The following is a 23,497-nucleotide window of genomic DNA, read 5'->3' as shown; positions in this document are numbered from 1 at the left end:
TAGTGGAAAATTACTAGAAGTCCAAGATGGTGTTTAGTACCAGGTGACAGAACCACCTGACCCAGTAGTGTCACAGCTATGTCCCAGGATGCCTCTCAGGAAGGAGAGAGATTAGTATCTTTAAAAAGTCTTATTGTTTCTTCATAATGGCCCATCAAAGCCGATGGCCTGTTGTCTAGTGGGTGTCTCCCAAATACACCCCCAGTTGTAATTGTTACATAGTCAATATTCCTAACTTTAGATACAGAAATGATACATGCATACAAAGTGGATAATCATTTTGTAAATCATAACCTTTCCAATGATACTTACAAGACCCATCTTACATAAAATATATATCTTAGGCCATGTTCATATCATAAGCATATTTCTATGAAGAATATGGGGTGTAATGTCACACTGACCTTTAAACAGAAGTTGTGATGCAACCTTAACAGCAATACTATACTATACACTGGTTAGAATACTCACTTGTTATCTGAGACGCCATCATAAATTGTTAGTTTGTGTGGACCAACCCATTCATTTAAACACTGGCTGCACTATGGAATCTCTCTCTCATACTACTACATATAGTAGAAACAACATCCATGATGAACACACTGGCTCTTGCTGAAATTCTCTCCTTTAGTTCTACTGAATCTGAGAAACTTCCAAGCAAAGCTGAGAAGCCTTGGGGCATGTGTGGGCACTGGGGTATAGGACACCTGGTTGTGAGAGTTTCCCCACCCCCCTCAGAGCTGCTCACATTAGAACAGAACTGATGAAAAGGACACAATCACCTTCTGTTGGCTACACCACAGACCAGCACTGAACACCAGAAGCAAGAAGAGAGGCATTTATTTAGGGACATTTCTCTAAGGGACAGCTGCCCGGGAACTCAAGTTCAGTACCAGCAGCAGCAACAGATCATCTTGGCACTCAGCTGCCAGTGCTGAGCTCCTTGCAGCTCCACTTGAGCACAACTGCAGGAAGATAATCAGCCAGGAGGGATTTTTGGAAGGTCTATGTACTACTGTAATCCTTCAAGACTTGCATTGACTATGCTTGGTCCACTCCCACCTTCACCTGCATGGGCAGCTTATGGAAATGGACCTCCTGGGCTCCTAAGGCAGCATTGTCAACAGACATCCTGGCAGGGGTCTCTGTTTACATGTCTAGGTTATCTGGCTATGTATTTACCCCATTTAACCTGTGCCAAGCAATCTTGCCTGTAAATCTGTAATGAACTCTAGAATGGAGCATTTCTCAAAAGTGTTAAGTCTTCCACCAGTGTGCCTCCTTTCCCCAGAACACAGACTATTGCTAAATATTAAATCAACAGAACATTATATCCCTCTTCAAGCAAATAAAAAGGTCACTTTTCAGGAAGTCCCGTTGGTGTCTTACAGTGTTGGATGTTTCCGTAGGAATCTTGTCCCTGCATCCAATGAAGTGGGTATTCGCCCACGAAAGCTCATGCTCCAAAACGTCTGTTAGTCTATAAGGTGCCACAGGACTCTTTGCTGCTTTTACAGATCCAGACTAACACGGCTACCCCTCTGATACTTGTCCCTGAGAGGCTTCATTTACTCTTGCACTGCTCTCTACTCTTTATTTTTGTCTGTCTCACTGATGTAATCTTTGTCCAGTCACAGCTCACTAATCCATTTTAAACTTGATGCTACTGGAGCACAGGTGGTTCCCATGAGGAAAAAAAAGTGTTCCACCTTAGTAAATTGAAGGCTTTGGTGAAATGAAATATCCTTAATCTGCAATGACAACACGGTAAAAGAGGTTGTGGTAGAACCGCATCGGGGCAAACCAGCAGTATCGAAGCTTGTATCTTTTAATCATCCTCTCCAGTATGTAAATCAGTCTGCACAGCCCTGGGAATAACCCCAACTCTGGGAACAAACTTGGGAAAGTGAGTAACAAAACAAATCCTATGAAAAGGCAGCTCATGGGTTCATCGCAGCACTTGCTAGCCAATTCTGAGGCAAACAGATCTGCTCTTACACTGCAGGTTGATGGTTTCTGAGTCTGAAGGTGGGGTAAAGTGTGAGATAATACTGGAACCAGCAAACGGTGAGCAGAACTCTGGAGAAGCGACATTAATCATGCACTAGGCATACTTCTGTTTGAGAACAAAAGGTGTACACACTTTCAGAATACAGCACAGGAACAGAGACAAAACAACCACCTTCTCTTGTAGTATCAACTGCAGTTGACACACTGACAGCAACTGATCCCATTAAATTACATTACTGCACACAATGGTCAATAATATGTGCTATACACAGAAATCATCCAAAACTGCAAATTCCTTAGCCAACCACTTACACCTAATAGTGTCCTGTAGCATTTCTCAGGCAAACAACAAAGAAATGGTAGAAGTGTTATGTTTAAGGAAGTTAATATACACCTGATTATTTAGTGTTGACTTAGAATTGTATTAATGGAACCAAATGTTATTAAAATAGCAATGTTTTTGCTAATTACATCACTTTTAATACAAATGGGAAGAGGGAAAAGGCTTGCACTGTAGAAAGAAAGACAGTATTTTCTGCCTTTACTACTCCTTATGGGGCACAAAACACTGACTGTCTAGGCTCTTCCATGTTGTTAGGCACCCTCATCCAGAAAAACCACCCCAAACACCTACATGTACATTTATTAGTACCCAAAAATACTTACAAATGAGTGAACTATCTTGTCATATCAGTGACAACATTCTGCGCCTAGTGAATAAGATGTTGCTGTGCCACTTTAGGTCAACTGCTGCAGCAGCAGCATTTCTAGGGTAGCTGGAAAGATAACTCAATTTTTCATATGTATTCCTATAGATCTACATAGAGGGAAAGGGAGTGGATGAGTGAGTGCAGTATGTCTAAGCAAACAGTCTGGGCAATTTTAATCTCATGAACAGCACTATCTTTATTATACTTGATTGTCTGCAACAAATTAAAACAAGACAAACAAAAACAAGTCTGTGCTCTCTACTTTCCCAAAATAAAATTCAGACAGCTTTAAAATCATGTCATTCATTTTGGTCTTAAGTGTGGAAGACTGTGGTCAGTAACTCCAATGAACTCTGTATTCAAAGATTTCCTGTTATAAAATTGTAGCTGTATAGCCACCATTAATCAACAACTCTGCTCTCTAGTCCTATTTAAGGTTGGGGGGGTGCGGTGAGGGGGAGAGAAACTTCAGAGCATCCGTGGCAGCAAATGTCTGATTTTCTGTTAACATTACCAAAAAGTAGTAATGAATGAACTGTACAATAAAACAGAACCCTTATTTTACTAATTAATTGGGTATTGAGGAGTTCATAAAATTGAACATTTCAAAATTGCAATAGGTCTGGTGCATAAATTGCAGTATGGTGCACTTCATTGCTTTCTTCTTGTCCTTTAAACCACTGCAAATGCAATGCATTGAAGGCATCGGAATACAAAGAGATGTCAACTTGTTCTTATCGCTGTCATGATGGGATTTTTTTCCCCCCCAAGTCAAGAAAAATGGTTCATATGACTGGCCGCTCATAAGATGGGGGTACAGTAGAACCTCAATTTTTATGAACACCAATTTTATTACTATAACCCTAGTTGCAATATAAAGTACTAATATTAACTGAAATCTTTTCTGGCACCAAATTAAGTCATTACCATGATTCCTATAAACATAAGATGTAGGAGAAGCGGGGAGCAGGGGGGCTTTTTGTCTGATTGTTGCTTTTTTGTTGATTTTTTGTTGGCTGGTTGGTTGGTTTGGTTTTCTGCTTTTTCTGTAGTAAGACAATGTTGTTAATTTAGTTTATAACGATCCTAAAAGAAAACGAAGCAAATATTTGAAAACTTCTGAAAGGCAAGAGTGGTACATAAACAAACACAAAATAAGTATCTCTTAAATCCAGATTTTTGAAAAATAAGGCCAGTTGATTTGGTACATGAGTACTAAAGACGAATCACCAAATACTGACCTGCTGAGTACTACGCATGTTTGAAAATCAGACCACTAAATGTTAGCTCTTATATGATATTTACAAAATAAAATGCTAATCTGACAATGTTTTTATTTCATCTACTTTGCACAGAAATATTTTATAGTGTATTTTTTTTACGACAACCAAATGATTCAAGACCTGTTTCTAAAACATGATTTAGAAAATAACATGAAGGTTTGCTGAAATAATCCACCTTTAACATTGGTTTGTTCTATTTCCCCTGTAGTGATATTGGTTTCAGCAGCAGATAATCATGGATTATTCAACATTATCTTTTAGACCTTAAAGGGACTTTGGGTGTTCTAATTTTAACAACACAATCATAGACAAGACACACTTCTAGTCTTTTAATATGACTATGTAGGGATTAAGAGTTAGGAGTGCATGAGGCCCTTGGGTTTGAATTAATGGCACAAAAATGAGTAACTTTTTTTTTTTAAACCAAAGCAACAACAGTGAAATGAACTGACGTTTAAAAAAAATAAAATAAAAAAAGTTTGTGCCAAAGTAGATCTGAGAAACCTATGGGCCTATTTGTCTTGCTACTGTCACAGACCCATTCTTCCCGTACACAATCCTACATACTTCCATGGAGCAAGCTGATGCACAGCCCAACTCTAGGACAAACAGGGGTTTTGGAGACCCTCTCTAATGCTTCTCTGAGCACGTTGCTTTTTCTCTCCACACAATACAGCAGTTTAAACATCCCTAAATTTCAAACTAAATAAATAAAATAAATCACCACTAGTACAGCTGATTGAAGTGGGCATCACTTGCCCCAAAGCAAACTAGATTAGATGTTTATGTAACATGCTGGATAATTGCATTGTTTCCCATTCTAGTGTCTGGTCTATCAAGAGATTAAAAGCCCACTTATACCAATAACAAACAGTTGCACCTGTAGCTCCAGTGGTAAATACACTTTGGAAAAAAAATACTGAATTCTATCCCTGCTGATGACTGTGGTGATGGGGCTGTTACACCTCTCTGCCCGCGCGCACGTACGCACTGCTAACCTCGTCAAGTCTGTGATACTTATGTGACACAGGTTTGTGGAGAATTAATCAGCTGAAATGTGCCAAAATAAGGCAAGATGGTTTAAAAAAGAAACTTGGAAGAACACTGAAAATGTGTGCGCCTTCGAGCTCGCTATCACAGTCCTGCAGAATCTCTGCCCAGAAATCTGGCTGCAAGAAGAGGGTCTGAGTCAATGAAAAGAGAAACTAAACTGTGTTTGTACAGGGATGAACAAACAGATGAAAAACACGGGGTCGTCTTTTTCCCCCGGGCTGTTGATTACTTGATTAGTGTATGTTAAAAATTAGTAGTTACTGTTGTGGTCTGGGATGTTCGGTAAGGTCAGACAGATGCTGCTTTTTACAAGCAGCATTCATTACTCTACTAGAGACAGGCTGCTGCCCACATCAGACCTCCAGATATCTTGTATCTCCTGTATCAGGCTGTGTCATAGAGAGCCACACACACTACGGATATAGTATAGAAGGCCAAGATCACACAGATTGCAGGCACTCCTAGTGAAATTATAATGCCTGCTCTAAAAATACCCATCCCTTTCCCCACACAGTTCCTCCCCATGCCTGCTTCATCAGGCGAGGGGAGGGGGCTCACAGGTCCCTTTCCTTCTATTGCTCTCTGATCAGCTGAAAGAACTAAGAACTGAATTCATTTGTAAGGGTAGAGTGCTAGTTGGTGCGTTATGGGTAAGGCTGCAAGTCTGTCACAGAGGTCAGATTCCTTGACTTTCTGTGACCTCTGTGCCTTCAGCACACCAGCTGCTGCTGGGGCAGTCTCAGGCCACCACGCCCCATCCCCCAGCAGCATAGTTTGGGTGTGGGAGGGGGAAGGGACACAGGACAGAGTGAGGCAGGCTCTGGAAGCAGTGACATCCCTCTTGCTCAGCTGCTAGGCAGAGGGGTGACCAGGCAGCTCTGCAGGCTGCCTTAGCCCAGAGCTCTGGCTTCGCAGCTCCCATTGGCCGGGAACTGTGGGCAGTGGTAAGGTAGTGTTGTATTTCCTGATTTTCAGACGTTAAAGTTTGTATTTCCTTACCTTTACCTTTCCTGGTTTTTGGAGGTCTCAGTGTAATTGAACTAAATGTTCTGGAAGGGCATAAGGCATCACTGGGCAACCTCTCCTTGGCATTAAGATGTTTTTGTGCAGTTAATTACAACATTTATCCCTCAGCCTATATAGGCACCAGGTTCTCTCAGGCCACTATTTAAAACTTGATTTCTCTGCTATCTAGTCTAATCCTAAAAGTACATAAAATAACCTAATAAGGATTAAAGGGAAAAAGACCAATATTTTGCCTGTTTTAGTTTGGTTTTGGCTGCAGCTGTTAGTCCCGAGGTCACTTCCTACATTGATTTGCTCTAACATAAGCATTACTTGGCTAAAAGCAAAAAAGGTATCTTTCACAAGTCAACAGCTGCAGTGGAATTTCCACATGAAAAGTTTCCTTCTGCTTCTAGTTGGCAGCTAGGTTTTGAAACAGAGCAAAAGGTCTGTTAGGCTGCTGAATCCTGAAGCTACCTGGTCCCCAGTACCAAAAAACAACAAGCTAGCTAAAGGAGTCTAGTGGAGTCTTCTGGAATTGCCATTAAGGACCGGGGCTGACCTTAAATAATCTAGCATCCAGATCTGTCAACTTCTTAAAGGGAAAATCTGTAATATGTAGATCTGACCACCCAGCTACCCCTTCCCACCGCTGTGTTCATTTATTGGTCCCTTAGCACGGTGGTTCTCAGCAAGGAGTAGTGTTCCCATCGGGATCTTCCAGGGGGTATGTCAACTCATCTAGATATCTGCCTAGTTTTACAACAGGCCACATAAAAAGAACTAGCAAAGTCAGTAGAAATTAAAATTTCATACGATGACCTGCTTATACTGCTCTATATACTACTATACATTGAAATGTAAGTAGAATATTTATATTTCAGTGGATTATTTTTTAATTATATGGTAAAAATGAGAAAGTAAGGAACTCTTCAGTAATAGCAAGCTGACACTACTTTTATATTTTTATGTTTAATTTTGTAAGCACGTAATTTTTAAGTGAGGTGAAACTTGGGGTGCGCAAGACAAATCAGACTCCTGAAAGGGGTACAATATGGAAAGGTTGAGAGCCACTGCATTAGCAGTTTGAAACACTTTACACAATTAAAGCCACCTGCAGCTTCACAGTTAAATTTACACACAGATTTTTTATCATTTCAACATGTGTAGCCACCATTTAAGCAGACGTCTAACAAGAGACCTATTAGCTTCACTGTTGGTGGTACCCACCAGGCCTTTTAACTCCTATTTAAATTCTACACCCGTTATCATGTCTCTCCGTTTTTTAATAAGCGAAAAAAAGCCAGCAATCTGATAGGACTTTTTTTAAACATTGGCACTGAAAAGCAAGGGAAATGAGACCACCTCTTGTGAAAGATCTTCCCCTCTCCCATCTATCTATCCATATCTCTTTGATGATTGTAGAGTATTCTATTAAAAATTATTTCTATAAAGCTCTGTAAAGACTACAATGTAAAGTAGTTCATATTGTATATTTAGAGAGGGTCAGCATATGTCAGATTTAACCTTGTGTATCAAACAATGCAAGAGATGTGATACAGTAAATGCCATTGTATACACAGTGGAGGGAGTACAAAACTAAGAGAAATACTCAGAGAGAACTGTAGCTAGGATTCGTAATTTGTGCACTACAGCCATGGTGGATTAGCCACTGGGGCCTGTGCCCAGGGGCCCCAGCCAATTGGGGCACCCTTGCACCCTGACTCGCCCAACGCTCCTGCCAGGGAGCGGGGTCAGGGCGCGGGGGCTTGCTGCGCTCCTGCCGGGGAGTAGGGCAAGCTCCCAAGCCCTGACTCCACTCCCCGACAGGAGTGCCAGGCAGGTGGGGCAGGGCAAGGCTACGCTCCGCGGCAGGAGTGCCGGGGGACTGAGGCGGAAGGGGTGGGGAAGGGCACCCACTTGCTCTGGCCCAGGGCTCCATAAACCCCTAATCCGCCTCTGCACTACAGGACCTCACCCATTTTTTTTCCTTGTCATATAGCTGTAGTCTGTGTCTATAAGCAGGCTTGCTTTTGGGTCTAGCGATTAGTACAGGAGATTAGGAGAAGAGAGACCAGATTTTATTCCTGAGTCTTCTACTGACTTCATGTATGGCCTTGGGCAAGCTACTTCACCTTGCTGGGTCTCCGTTTCCATATTTAAGCAAGATACATTTATCTTGCTTGAATGTGTGAGAGAATAACCTTTGGTAAAGTGCTCTGATCTTTGCAGACTCCAGGTGCTATCAAGAGTGCAGCATACTATCATTATGATTCAGCTGACTCCACCACTTTTCAGGAGAGAGGCACACTCCTATGGAGCACAACTGGGGCAGAGGTCATCGTGCCAGAATGTCCTTAATATTTTTCGAGTAAAGTATCTGAAAACATCCATGGCAAGAGATGTAACTCACCAGAAAGGAAAGGTACAGTGCGTGTGCAGGGATGTCCTACTGAAAGAGAGAGCTAGGGTCAAGAGGAAACAACTGTTTGCATACTGCTAAACACTGACACCTTTTATATCTTTTTAATCCATGGTCATTTTGACAGAAGAAAATGAAGTCACTTAATTTAGTTTAGTGATAGAGGGGGTTTTAGCTCCCATTTATAATCCCACACACTGCCTCCTCTTTTAGCTGCTGCTACAGCAGCAAACTCTCAGAGCCTATGTAGTTATACAATTACATTTTCCTATTTTTAGAAATGTTTCCTGTTCCCTGTTTCCATGTGAAAGACCCATACAAGCAACAAGAAAAACTGCCAAAATGACAATATGGGGAAATGAGCAAAACTGACTATACATAAAATGCTGTCAAATGCAAAAGTTAAAATGAAAAGGAGATTATTTTTCCTTTAGTATTGCTTCTTAGCTTTTTAGCTAAATCAAGAGTATTTTGCCTTTAGCATCTTTCAATTTATAGTTATATTAATTGATACTTATAAGAACCGTAGCTAAAAAAATTGGGACAGCAATTTGATTTTAAAATGACAACTTCTTTTAAATTAATCCAAAATCCCTCCCAAAAAGCCTACAGCGGTGAAATTTTGATTGCCTCTCTAGGCCCTGTAACAGTGCATAGTTCCTAAAAGAAAGCAACATAAAGACAAGAGAAGGCTTTGATCAATTCAAAAGTTTTATAAATAGCAAAATAAATCGAGTAGCATTACTTACATACCATAGCTGCTTTATACCTATAATACACGTTAAAAGAATGCATTCTGTGTAATATTTATATGGATACTTTGCTCTTATACAAAAACTTTCCATTATATGGCCTCAAAATATTTTACGAAGATTAATTAAAGAAGCCTTGCAGCAAGTTCGTTGCATGGCCCAGGGTTACACCAAGTTTACACAGAGACACACAGATTTGTCCAAGGAAAGATACTAATGATTAGCCCAAGTATCCTAATTTACAGTCCCCTGTCCAGTAAACCACTTAGTTCTAATATTTTACCAAAGGAAAGTAAATGTAATATGAACACCATTCTATGTCTGTTGTATAAATACATACATATCCAGAAAAACATAGCATTTAGCAGAATGCAATCTGTTACTACATCTTTCAGTACAACATTCAGTAGTAATTGGACCATTCCAATGCATCAAGTTACTCACTTGTATAAGAATCTGCAGGATTGGGAACAATGTTATTGAAGTGCTTTGAGAATTTCCACAATGACTTATTTCATTGCACTCCCAGTTGTGAGGCATACATGCACTCCTGAAAAACAAAACTGGTGCAGAGATCAAGAGGGCCACTACCGCCTCAATTTTTTCCAATACATTTTTTGAAAATATCCATGGCAACAGAACATAAATGTTAAACAAGTGAGGGCTACTTAAAAAAAAAAAAAAAAAAAAAAAGATAGCAACCCTTATCCTCCATCCATCCATCTAGAATGACTGTTCTGCTGCCATGGGCATCTTCAAAGAATTTATTGTAAAAAATTCAGACTAGTAACAGCCCTCGACCTCCACACCTGCTGTGCTCTGCAGGAATGCATGCATGCTTCCCAACCGAAAGTATAATCAGCTGAGTAATAATAAAAAGTATGCAGCAATTCTATAGCACCTTCCTGAGGAACGTCTCCAAATTCTTTACAAACATTGTACCCAGTCCTGCAAACATATGCACATGTGAGTAAATTCAGTGGGACTACTCACATTTATATTTGAAGTATCAAGTCATTACTAAATTAAGCTTTGCTACCACAGTGGTGTTATCCTCCTTATTTTAAGATGAGGAATCTGAGGCACAGAACAAATTTACCCAAGGCCATACTGCTAGTCAGCGGCAGAGCCAAGAATAAATCCTAATTCCAAATCCCCTATTCGAACCACTGACTGCCTCAATCTATGGTGCATTCCGTTGGAACCCACGCTCTGTCACCACTCGTTTATGTTCATCAGTTAAGCTCCCAAAGAGTGCTTGGAAAAGTGAAAGATAAATATGTGTTAAATAAATGCTAGCAACAGCTCAAAATGTTTAGCACAGCATGTGTGATGTTACGTTTTGCCGTGAACCAAGGGAGACCAATCCTGCAACTAAATGCATGATTTCTTGACTTGGTAAAGATTTACATTAAATGCACAGACAGAAAAAATACCTGGTGAGCTCTTCTTTAATCTTCAAGGGTTCGTGTGGGTAGAATTTCACTCTAAAGCACATGGTATATGGTGGATGAGCTGAAACATTATAAAAAAAATAAAAAGGCATGAGAACAGCAGCAAAGATCACCACCTCAATCACACTCCAGGAGAAGCTTTCAACGTTCTTACGAAATAGCCTATGAGATGATTAGCTCTGCAATATCAGGCAGCGCACCAAACAAAAAAAAAAAATTCAATGAAACATATGACAGGAAAGCCCAAAGCATATGCAGGATCCAGCCAAACTATGCAAGTCAATTATTATATGGTTTTGAACCTCACGGTATTTATTGCTCAACCCATGCAGTGGAATAAAATGTAATTGTTTTTCATGTCAACTAACATAGTAATTTGGAAGCTTTAATCTCCTATCTTGTTGCAGTGAAGTGCAAATGTGTCATGTATAACTGTTTTTCCTGCTAATGGTAATGCCTAGATTACAAAACAGAACAAGCCATTCATTGAATTACATTTGTACATTTTAAGAGTGTCTGCAAACTTACTTGTATCTGAACTGTTTTGTAATTAGAGTGCATCATCACTATCAGATAATCAGATCTCAAACTGAATTACTGTATCAGCAATTGGGTTTGATTAAGTTTAATGTTTTAATCTCTCCAAAGATGATATATGCAGTGCTTAATTATTCCAGTAAAATTACAGTAACACAATCTATATCTTTTTCACTGAGCTGATATTTCAGCTGTCATTCTAGTATTTGCCTATTATACACACACACACAGTATATTAATGAACATAGCTTTATACTTTCTTATTTCAAGCCTTAACACAGCAGCAGGGAGATTCTGTAGTTCTATTCCAATAATGTAGTTTCCAGTGAACGCTTAAGTGTAACTGCAGCCCGGGGAGGCCTATTATCTAGCAAGTATCCTCTTCTGATAATCACGCTAGGGTGAGAGAACCACAAGAGCAGAGCACTACTAACATTAAAGTAAGAGACCATGACTTATTCAGTCAGAAGGAATCACCACTGATTAGATAGATAGGCTGTCGAGCGAGTAAAAAATTAATCCTGCTGTTAAACAATAATAGAATACCATCTATTTAAATATTTTGGATGTTTTTTACATTTCCAAATATATTGATTTCAATTACAAACACAATACAAAGTGTACAGTGCTCACTTTATTTTTGACTAAATATTTGCACTGTAAAAAAAATAGTATTTTTCAATTCACCTAATACAAGTACTATAGTGCAATCTCTTTATCATAGAAGTGCAACTTACAAACGTAGAATTATGTACAAAAAACTGCATTCAAAAATAAAACAATGTAAAACTTTAGAGCCTACAAGTCCAATCTGTCCTACCTCCTGTTCAGCCAATTGCTCAGACAACCATATTTGTTTACATTTGCAGAAGATAATGCTGCCTGCTTCTTGTTTACAATGTCACCTGAAAGCAAGAACAGGAGTTTGCATGGCACTGCTGTTACTGCCGGCGATGCAAAATATTTAGATGCCAGATGTGCTGAAGATTCATATGTCCCTTCATGCTTCAACCACCATTACAGAGGACATGCATCCATGCTGATGACTAGTTCTGCTCGATAACAAACCAAAGCAGAGCAGACAGACATGTTCCTTTTCATCATCATGAGTCAGATGCCACCAGCAGAAGGCCGATTTTTTTTTTAAGTGGTTTGGGTTCTGTAGTTTCTGCATCAGAATGTTGCTCTTTTAACGACTCCTGAAAGCATGCTCCCATATCTTATCCCTCTCAGATTTTGGAAGGCAATTCAGATTCTTAAATCTTGGATCGAGTGTTGAAGCTATTTTTAGAAATCTCATATTAGTACCTCCTTTGCATTTTGTCAAATCTGCTGTGAAAGTGTTCTTAAAACAAACATGTGCTGGGTCATCATCTGAGACTGCTATAACAAGAAATATGACAGAATGTGGGTAAAACTGAACAGGAAACAATTCTCCCCCAAGGTGTTCAGTCACAAAATTTAATTAACACGTCATTTTTTAACGTGCGTCATCAGCATGGAAGCATGTTCTCTGGAACGATGGCTGAAGCATGAAGCGGTATATGAATCTTTAGCGCATCTGGCACGTAAATATCTTGTGACACCAGCTACAACAGTGCCATGCGAATGCCTGTTCTCACTTTCAGGTGACACTGAAATTAAGAATTGGGCAGCATTATCTCCCATAAATGTACACAAACTTGTTTCTCTTAGCGATTGGCTGAACAAGAAGTAGGACAAAGTGGACTTGTAGGATCTAAAGTTTTACATTGTTGTGTTTTTGAGTGCAGTTATATAACAAAAAACCTACATTTTTAAGTTGCACTTTCATGATAAAGAGATTGTACTTCATTATGTGTATGAGGTGAACTGTCCTATGATCCTAATTACAGTGTTGTTCAGATGAATGTGGCCCTATCTATCTAATCTCAGGAAAGTATCTACAAGATAACCTTCGATTCAAAGAAATATAGGATATTAGGTACAGTACTCTTCCTCCACTCCCCCCCCTTGATAAATGAGACAGACTCAATCAACATTTTTCTTGGGAGGAGAGCTTGTATGAGCGCCCCCCTTTCTCCCATTTTATTTTTAAAATAATTATAAGCCTAGTAAATCCTAGTAAACAATCTTTTCATTGTAAGTGGTTAGCTTGTAGAGTCCTCATTTTGTGCATATTACTGCACTGAAGTCAACAGCAAGAAAAAATCATCCTCTCTCACACATTCCTATACATTTTAGGACAGCAGTCAGGACCACAAGAACAGCAACAAACATTACTGGTTCAGGGGAAACATAATTGTCAAGCTTGCCAGTCACCTTCCTAAAACAGAATTAAGTTCAACCAATCACTCAAACATTAGAAGTGGAAACAGTGACAAATAAAACAGAACTTCATTTTCAAAAGAAAATTTCTCCACAAACTCCTCCCCCCCCCCAAGGAAAATATAATTGGGTTTATAGTAGCTATAAGGATTTTCTTTTAGAGCAGTCCTTTATCTTTCAGATAAAGACCAGCTGCTGTAGAAAAAAATGCCCTAAGGCTTTGTCATGATTTCCTCCTGTGAGGCTTTGCCATATTGCTTAAATATATTCATAATTATAATTATTTCAAAAGGATTTTAGCACAGAGAATTGCACTGGGTGCAACTTCCTCACAATGAGGTTATTAATTCACCAGTTTATATACTAACAGAACTCAGGCGGTGAAGGAACTAAATAGAATAAAACCCACTTGAATTACACCATACATTGAAACGGTCAGCTGCAGTAAATCAAGACACAAATTCCACATGAAGGAACTTTACACATTACCTGGCATGTTTCCAGGCAATTCATTTTAATGTTTGTATTTATACCCAGTTGCAGACCATACTATGTGCTAAAGCAACACTTAATTGTAAGAAGTTCTTAGTTGAATCTAGGCATCAGCACACACACTGGTGTATGAGTATCTGTCTCAAACGTTTCTGAGCAAACCCACCTGAACAGCTCTGCTCTTCAAATACAAGGCAGAAAGAGTTGACTAGACAGTTTCAGGAGAATGATTTGCCTAAGAAAAAACTATACACTCACCTCTTCAGTCACTTTGTTCACAGAGCGATCATCATCAAAAGCAACTCTATTCTGGAGAACAGCTATTTATATAAGAAAAATCCTCTTGAAACACAAACTAGTGAAAAGCAGATGTAAAAAAGAATCCAGAAACTTCAGGTGAATGGGTGGCAAATAGGGAAGCATGCCAACTGGCAGGATTTCTTAAACAAGCTGCCTTTGCATGAGGACAGAGTGACAGGGCTCTATATATACCCCCAATAACACTGTTCCTTTCAACCGACAACATGGAAGAGAGGCAGGCATTGAAGTCCAAAAGCAGATGTTTAAGTTATTTCTGTATTCCTGAGAATGCAAGTATGCAGAAATTTTTCTGCATACCTCAGTGATGTTCCATGTTGCCTGGGCAGTGTTAACATCTTAGAAGCTAGCAGGCTTTAAAAAGGTCTAGTATCCAAATATTTTTTATTGTTCATCAATTCTGCAGAAGAATCTCTGGAGAATCCTGAACATATGCCACTATTCTGCTTCCCCTCTTGGCAAGTAAATCAAATGTTTATGCAATCCACTTGCTGAACACATGTAAGTGAGCCTGAGAGGATGCTAGTCTGTATGTGGTGGGTTTTTTTGGTTTTCGTTTCGGGGGAGGGGGAGGAGAGGGATACCAAATGCACCATAAATTCCACATCACAGGTGCTTCGTCAATTACTGTACAACACACATAGGAAGACAGCACAGCCTGTTGACAAACCTAATGATTCAAAGTATTTTAACAAGCCTTGGAAGGGATCATATGGGAAGGAATATAGGATTTTAAAAAAACCTACTTAAACAAGGATTCATGCAAACCCTTTCTAACCATTTTGCTTTGCATGGAGTCATGTCCACTCAATTTTTCTCTCAGTGTCTGTTTCTAACAGTCTGCAGAAAAGTTAGAACCAAACTCAAGTAAAATCAAGTTTCAGACAGTTTTTAAAACTCGGAGCACTTAGGGTTTGTCTACACTTCAATTAGACACCCATAGCTGGCCCATGCCAGCTGACTTGGGTTCATGGGGCTCAGGCTAAGGGGCTGTTTAATTGTGGTGTACATGTTTGGGTTCAGGCTGTAGCCCAAGCTCGCGGACCCCCAACCTTGCAGGCTCCTAGAGCCCAGAGTCCTAGAGTCTGAGCCCAAACATCTACCCTGCAATTAAACAGTCCCTGACAGCCCAAGCCCAAATCAGATGGCATAGGCCAGCTGCGGGGTTTAATTGCAATGTAAATGTATCCTTAGACCAGTGGTTCCCAAACTGGGGTTCATGAACCCCTGGGGGTTCATGAAATGTTACAGGGGTTTCTCAGGAAAAAATTCCCTAATGGCAGACAGAGCTGTCCCTAGGGACCCCGGGCACCATGGGGCCAGCAGCCCAGAGCCCCTGGACTTCCAAGAGTTAAGCAGATCAAAGTAAGCATATCTATTACACTGAGGAGATTTAAACTTCAAGACTCCTTATAATAAATGGAAAGGGAGGTGGATTTTTTTTGCTGTTTTTAAAATTAAATAGGCAGCTAGTATTGTTTTTAAAATTATTATGAAAAACAAGTTTAAGCTTTGCTGTAACGTGCATTGTTTGCCTGGACTGCTCAAGACCTGAATGCTTGTGTAGGAAGAACTCTAAGTTAGCTTCTTAAATACTTTCATGCTGGTTTCACATCTGATACTCCTTGATGAAACATAGGAGCCTCGTCTTATAACAGGCTTATTCAAAGTGATACAAGCTATGAAAGTGAGATTTTGGAAGAGTGTTGCCATTTTCATAATGTAATAAAAATACTGTAATGATCAACAATAATTAATAGTGTGTAATAAGCATGTCATAAAAACAAATTTTATATTTCCAAGATCACTGCTTTTATAATTTATACTCAGGTAAAGGAGAAAATCCCTGGAAATATTAATTTTTAGGAGGGGGTTTGCAAGACTTGACATTTTAGTGAAAGGGGTTCACAGGTTGTTAAAGTTTGGGAACCACTGCCTTAGACAAACCTGGCCTTTGGTTTAGGTTTCAGTGCAACAATGACAGTCAGGTGAGCTTTGCTTGATTTAAGAGTTTGTTATAAAGTTCTGAACAGGTCTAATTTCTGCATTTCTCTTCATTCTGGACTACCTAACTTCATCTCTTCTCGGGAGCATTAGGTGTGCATGTTCTGAGAGAGCTGCTACCTGACCCCTTTTGACTGACATAGCAAACAAATTACAGTACTCCCAGACAGCAATGTCATTAGGAGTGGAGGTGGTGAGAGATTAACAAATTGCAATGGCCCCCTGCCAAGAATATCATTCCAGCTCATCCTAGGAGCCAGGCTGATGTGAACTCTGATTTTGTGCATGGTAGAGCAGTGTGTTACCAATCAAGCCACAGAACTGATCTTCATGGATTTTCTTCCTTCTACCATATAATTTCCTTCCATAACAATTATAAAGGCCAGTCGGGCACTAGACCCATAGTACTGGATGTTTCTCCCCAGTGAGCCATGTTTACAGAATGGCTACAGTATATAGTACATACACAATTTACTTTAAAAACAAACAAAAGGTTGGACAAATAGCACCCTTGAATACACTCAGCACTGCTGTTGAGGTCAGTAGGAGCCATTCTGGCATAACCAGGGGCAGAATTTACCTCAAGAAGCTTGGCGGGGTGGCGGAGGGAGAAGGAAACTTTATAGATCAACATTTTGGGAGGTGAGAGGAGGGAGTGTTGCTTTCTCTTTATGACTCTTAAAATAGCAAATTCACCCCAAGGACAGATGTGTACAGAAGAGAAAAAAAAGTCATTCTTAGTTCTACAAAGACACGTCTACCCTACTTACCAAAGGGGCACCTTTGAGAATCTTCCAATAATACATCAGCGTAAGTTGATCCCACTGGCAAGAAATCTGAAGTGTGCAGCACAAACCTATTGATTGCTAGCTCTGGACAGATTTTTGACCAGTACAAAATAAAACTGGCAGTAGTTCAAGAAATTGGAGTCTTCAAAGCCTAATACAGCATGTTTCCTTTCACAGGCAGAACTAAAGGCAGTAAAAATGGCAAGCGGGTATACTTAGAACTTGTGCACCATATGTTCTGATGCACTCCACTTACTAATGAAGGTGGAAAACTAAAAGTAATATGCTAGGAGAAAGACTGAGTGCTGTGGCAGCATTCATACTGTGTTGTTATTGTATTGCCACATGACAAAACAGAGCATGTTCAGAGATTCCTCCCCACTTCCAGGTATTCTTACTAGATATAAAGAACACTCTTACCATAGTTAAAGAGGAAGAAATTGCAGAGCATCATATAAGAATCAACACCACTTATGCAGTGTACCTTAAGACTTTCTTACAAGAATCATTATAACCTATTGAATGTATGGCTGCTGAAATATGATAGCTATGTAACATGATTAAATATAGGGATTATGTTTGAATTGTTTTATGTATTATTCAACACCAAGAAATCTAGTCTGACAAAATATGCATAAGAAAACTATTCCCATCCATTCCTGTCTGCTCGTCAATATTGCACTCTCTGCGAATACAACATCTAGAAAGCTTGGTACTGTGCTGGAGGAAAATTAAATCCCCACATATGCCAGCTGAGATCAAGTAAACATTCTGCTTATGGACACAGAGGAGTTTTTTCCATGCTCTTCTCTACTTTTGCTCTATCTAACCAAGAGCTTCGTAATCCTATCTAAATCTCACTAGTCAATTAAGTTTAGAACATTATAAATCGTTAGTAGTAAGAACAGCCTATTTTTGCACCATAAGGAAACAGATGTCCCTCATGACAGTGTATCACTGCTTTCTGAATTCTCTGTATTATGCTTACTATTATTCCTAACTTTTTACATAAAGTCTCTATCTAATATACTTCATGTAAAATACTCCCTGCCATCCCTCTCCTCCAGTCCCCCAACACTGAAGTTTTTAACTGAAGGGCATACTATATGATCTGTTTACCAACCACTTCCTTGCTCTTGTTTTCACACTCCTCATCTTCTACTGATCTCAGGTTCTCTTTTGGCTCACCTGGAATCATGATTTCATTTATTTATTTAGTGAATACCCTTAATTTATAAAACCGTCTTTTGAATCTGAACCTCTCTGAGATATTAGATATTGCTGATTTATACAAGAACAAAAATGCTTTTTGTTAGATAAAATACACATTAACAAGGTGGCTAAAAATCAATAAATTTAAAAAAATAAAGTAAATAAATTGGATTTTTTTGATAAAAATGCTTTGAGATGGTTTTAATTAAGATATCTTTGAGCTATAATGTATCTCATCATGGAATAGGGATTATACATTCTAATTCTATAGTATGAGACTATATTCATGTAATATTTAAGAAGAGCTTTGTAAATGAGTTCCAATAGTTCATGGATTAGGGACCGAATGTTATGGGGTTCCAGGGACTTTTGTATAGATTATTTAGGTTAATCTTTCTATCTACCCAATGGGACTCAGTGCTCAGTCTAGAAGATACCATCAGAAATGCTTAGTTTTACAGTTCTCAAACTGTGGATTTGTCTCTCCAGAGATAAAAACATTTTTGCTGTTAACAAGCACGTTAAGTAAATAAATAGAGGTGAGAAACAGACCTCACCCTTATTTCCCTCTGCAAATTTGTGTACACAGAGTCAATCCCTTACCTCTCTAAAAGTGCAAAGTTTCAAAAAGTTCAATGAATAGAAGATTGTTGGGGGCGGAACAGATGTGGACAAGGAGAAGAAGTCTGGAGATAAATGTGAAAAGGGAGAGAGAGGCAGTAGAAACAAAAGTGAAACTGAGCAGCATATTCCAGAAGCCTTGAGGTCTCTCTGAGTGTAGCCATCATTGATTTGAGGTCTACCATACCATTCTCTCGCTAGAAGGGAAAACCTATAATGGCAGCAGGCTGTAAAAGAGATCCAGCTTGGGAATAACAACCATTCAAATGTGTTTGCTGATGTTTTAAAGAAAGTCACACCAGTGAACTGGTGGAAGTCACTTAAGCACTTGGATTCAGAGACTGTTGAAGTGATAATCCCACTTTTAACAGCAATAGCTTCTTCTGCTGGTGTGGAAAGAATATTTTCTTCCTTTGGACTAATTCATTCCAAATTGAGAGATCATTTGGGACCTGAAAAAGCAGGAAAGCCTGTTTTTCTTTTCCAGATTATGAACAAACAGGAAAATGAAGGTGAAGACAACCGAGTTAGCTGCAGAAGCCAATATTCTCATGTTTACCTGGCTGACATAGTCAATTTAATTTTTTTGTTTTTTTAAAACAAAATATTTCATTTAACTATTTTAGTTAAACAATTTTAACAAAAACAAACCTGATTTTAAAAAACTTGACTTTTTAACAAAATTCAAAAATTCATAAGCTTGTTTTGTTAAACTATTATGTCTGCTGTTCAAGAAAAAAATCCAGAATAAATAACGTCGTTGTTTTAGTTAAATAAAAATTTAAAATGTCTGTCTGGTGATGTTCGCCTCCTAATACACCATGGCAAGAAAATCCTCCAAATATTTATGATTAACCTGTTGAATTGGAGATATTTATGAAGTGATTGGGAGGTGAACTATCTGCTTCAATTACCTTTGGTAAATGAAATAACCAAACAATCATTCGTTTTCTGATATAGCTGTAAAACTAATCTGAAAAGTTTTCAAAATAAATCACTTTAAAAATGTATAGTGTGTACCTTTCTAAAAATGAAACCTACATCTATCTCTGAGTTGTGAAGAATGTATATTAAGGTTATAACCACCAACTAGAATACACTTTTATGTAGAAATCCATGATTAAATCGAGTCTTCCTGATTTAAATCAAATCCAACCTGCACATTAATTTGGGGTATTTTTTAAAAGTGTTTATTAGTTATCATTGGTACGATGACATACGTGTGCACGGCCTTTAACAAATAAAATTGCAGGTCCCTGCTGTGAGAAGATGGCAATTTCGAGTGATCCATTACCTGCCGTCCAGCCCCAATTTCCAGCAGCTGGAGGTTCTTGAAGGGCTCTGTATCTTCCAATCAATACATTTGCTTACAAATTACCTTTTTTGGATGGGGGGGGGGAGAATAGTAGTGTGACAAAGTTCCTCCTCTACCTTGGTGGGTCCTGCGCTTATTGGCGGATTTGCTCACCTCACAGATTCACCCTGTGGATCGGGAAACAGCCCAGAGACTTCCCCTCTGGTAGAGGCCACAGTCCAGGTCAATTCCTCTTGTGTCTGATCAGGAGTTGGGAGATTTGCGGGGGAACCCAAGCCCACCCTCTACTCCGGGTTCCAGCCCAGGGCCCTGTGGACTGCACCTGTCTAGAGTGCCTCCTGGTACAGCTGCGCAACAGCTACAATTCCCTGGACTACTTCCCTATGGCCTCCTCCCAACACCTTCTTTGTCCTCACCACCGGACCTTCCTCCTGATGTCTGATAGCGCTTGTACTTCTCAGTCCTCCGGCTCCCTGGCTCCCTCTGGCCTGACTGGAGTGAGTCCTTTTATAGCATCAGAGGGGCCTTAATCAGAGTCAGGTGCTTAACAGCTCACCTGACTCAGCAGGTTAATTGGAGTCGGGTGTTCTCATTAGCCTGGAGCAGCCCCTGCTCTGGTCACTCAGGGAACAGAAAACTGCTTATCCAGTGGCCAGTATATCCCCCTTCTACTACTCTGCTGTTCCCAACTGGCCTGGGTCTATCACAGTAGGTCAAGGAAAACATTAAATTTCACCTCTTCAGTCTCACCGCATTTTAAAATAATTAAATAGCCTCATATATAAGTAACCTGAACTCTACCCAATGGAATCAAACCCTACACTGAAGCATTCAGGTTTTTTAAAAAAAGACTATGCCTTTAAGGGCATGTGGGCAAAATTCTCCCTCCTGTCATAAATAAAGCAGGTTGACAACACTCTTGGGTAAAACAAGCAGCAGATCCCAACGACTGAATTCGAGTCTCCACAGACTCCTGGAAGAAAATCATTGACAATCAAAGTAGTTTTGCTTACTGAACAAGACTTTGTCATCAGTCCATTTATGAAAAAAATAATCCAGGCCATAACATTGCCAAAGCAACTTGGCTGACTTCGCAGCTAAAGAGCAGGCAAGGTTTTGGAAAATAGGAACCTCAAACAAATGTGAAAAGATTTAGTCTAACTTTTTAGAAATCTTTGATTAATTCCTAGTGAATGGAAACCAAAACGTCCAGTTAAATATGAGTGAACACCGTTGCAAATAAAGCAAACATCGTTCTGGGATGTATTATCGCTAGGATGACCAGATGGCTCATGTGAAAAATCGGGACGGTGGTGGGTGCGGGGTAATCGGTGCCTTATAAGAAAAAGCCCCAAATATCAGGACTGTCTCTATAAAATCAGGACATCTGGTCAACCTAATTATCACCAGGACTGTTGTAAGCAAGACATGAGAAGTAATTTTTCTGCTCTACTCTGTGCTGATTAGGCCTCAACTGGAATAGTGTGTCCACTTCTGGGGGCCACATTTCAGGAAAGATATGGACAAATTGGAGAAATTCCAGAGAAGAGCAACAAAATGATTATAAGTCTAAAAAAACATGATCTATGAGAGAAGATTGAAAAAATTGGGTTTGTTTAGATTGGAGAAGAGAAGATTGAGAGAGAACAAAACAGTTTTCAAGTACATAAAAGGTTGTTACAAGGAAGAGGGTGAAAAATTATTCTCCTTAACCTCCGAGGGTACGACAAGAAGCAATGGGCTTAAATCGCAGCAAGGGAGGTTTAGGTTGGACAGTAGGAAAAACTTCCTATCAGGGTGGTTAAGCACTGGAATAAATTGCCTAGGAAGGCTGTGAAATTGCTATCATCTTAGAAGATTTTTAAGAACAGGTTAGACAAATACCTGTCAGGGATGGTCTAGATAATACTCAGTCCTGCCAGGAGTCCAGGGGACTGGACTGGACTACATGACCTCTTGAGGTCTCTTCCAGTCCTACGATTCTGTGTCACTCTCCTTTTCCCTCCCACCTCACTCTTTTTCGCTCTCTTCTGGGGGAGAGGGAAGAAGACGGAAGTGGGGATAGGACAGGGGAGGGGGAGAAAAAAAAAAGACCAAAAAAACCCACGACTTAAAAATAAGATTACCCTTAAATTAATTGATAGCCAAATGTCACGTGTTGTAATTTTCTGCTTGACTGTTGCTGGTATTTAGCAGCCCACTGAAATTATCTAGCATTTGAGATTACTGGACTGAATTGATCATATAAGGCTGTGTCTACACATAAAACACTAAAGCAGTACAGATGCAGCAATGCAGCTGCACCTCTGTAGAATTTCAGTGTAGATACTTACTACAGCAATGGGAGGGAGTACTCCCGTCACTGTAGATAATCCACTTCCCCAAGGGGCGGTAGCTAGGTCGACGGAAGAATTCTTATGCTGACCTAGTACTGTTTACACATGGGGTTAGTTTGATTTTAACTAAGTCTCTCGGGAGGAGGAGGTGGATTTTTCATACCCCTGAGAGACATTCAATGTCTATGTAACTTTTCAGTGTGGACCAGCCTTCACACTGCATTGCCACAAGGCAGAAGACTCCAATTTGATTGCCACTGTGTCTTGTTTCTATAGTCTGAAAAGGATTGAGTGCACAACAGAGCCAGAGCACTCAGTTCTTTTCATGAGGGAAGGATGCACTGAATCACTCCAGAGATGTTGTCAGGCATCTGGTTTTAGTCTTAACCCAGAAAGTCTGTAGTCATAATGAAGGGCCTTGATGGTAAGTGCTGTAGAGTATCAGAAGTATTGATGATAGTGTGGAGTTCTCAGGGCTTCAGCAAGGACACAAAGGACCCTCTTGCACCAGGAAAAACACACAACACAACTCATGGGCATTTCAAAGCAGGGTACCAAGACACAAAAAGTGGTCTGTTAGCACTTACATTTCATTTGCTTGGAGATAGACTTGTTGGGCTCAAGCCAGTGCTGAAAAGAAAGAGCAGAGGTCAGCAGTTAACGTGTTGTACAGTACAGGACATACTTAAACTGACACAATATTTTAATTTTCCAGTAAAAGCTAATTTATAGGGGGCACCTCAAAAGGTAGAGAAAACAACTTCATTGTGTTACAGTATAACCACAGTACAGAGAGAGAGTATGGCACAATTATATACATGAATGATGTTCTAATAATAGAGTAAGAATTGCTATTTATTTGGCATGATAAAACAAGC

The 23,497-nt window shown here is 39.6% G+C and overlaps 1 protein-coding gene across 6 annotated transcripts in view; it reads right to left on the bottom strand.

Moving 5' to 3' along the window:
• Window positions 1-23,497, bottom strand: part of FRMD3 (FERM domain containing 3) — a 236,295-nt gene that overhangs the window by 84,196 nt on the left and 128,602 nt on the right. For all 6 annotated transcript variants that reach the window (XM_039545743.1, XM_039545741.1, XM_039545740.1 and 3 more), the window contains 2 exons: window positions 23,207-23,249; window positions 10,672-10,750 (listed from right to left, as the gene is read on the bottom strand). In XM_039545743.1, the coding sequence (XP_039401677.1) occupies window positions 10,672-10,750; window positions 23,207-23,213 (86 nt within the window). In that variant the 5' untranslated portion in view covers window positions 23,214-23,249. The remainder of the gene's footprint in view (window positions 1-10,671; window positions 10,751-23,206; window positions 23,250-23,497) is intronic.

Source organism: Mauremys reevesii, linkage group 6, assembly GCF_016161935.1.
Source record: "Mauremys reevesii isolate NIE-2019 linkage group 6, ASM1616193v1, whole genome shotgun sequence".
In the NCBI taxonomy this organism is placed as follows: Eukaryota; Metazoa; Chordata; order Testudines; family Geoemydidae; genus Mauremys; species Mauremys reevesii.
The sequence above is the reverse complement of the archived record's forward strand: the minus strand, read 5'-3'. Positions and strand labels throughout refer to the sequence as shown.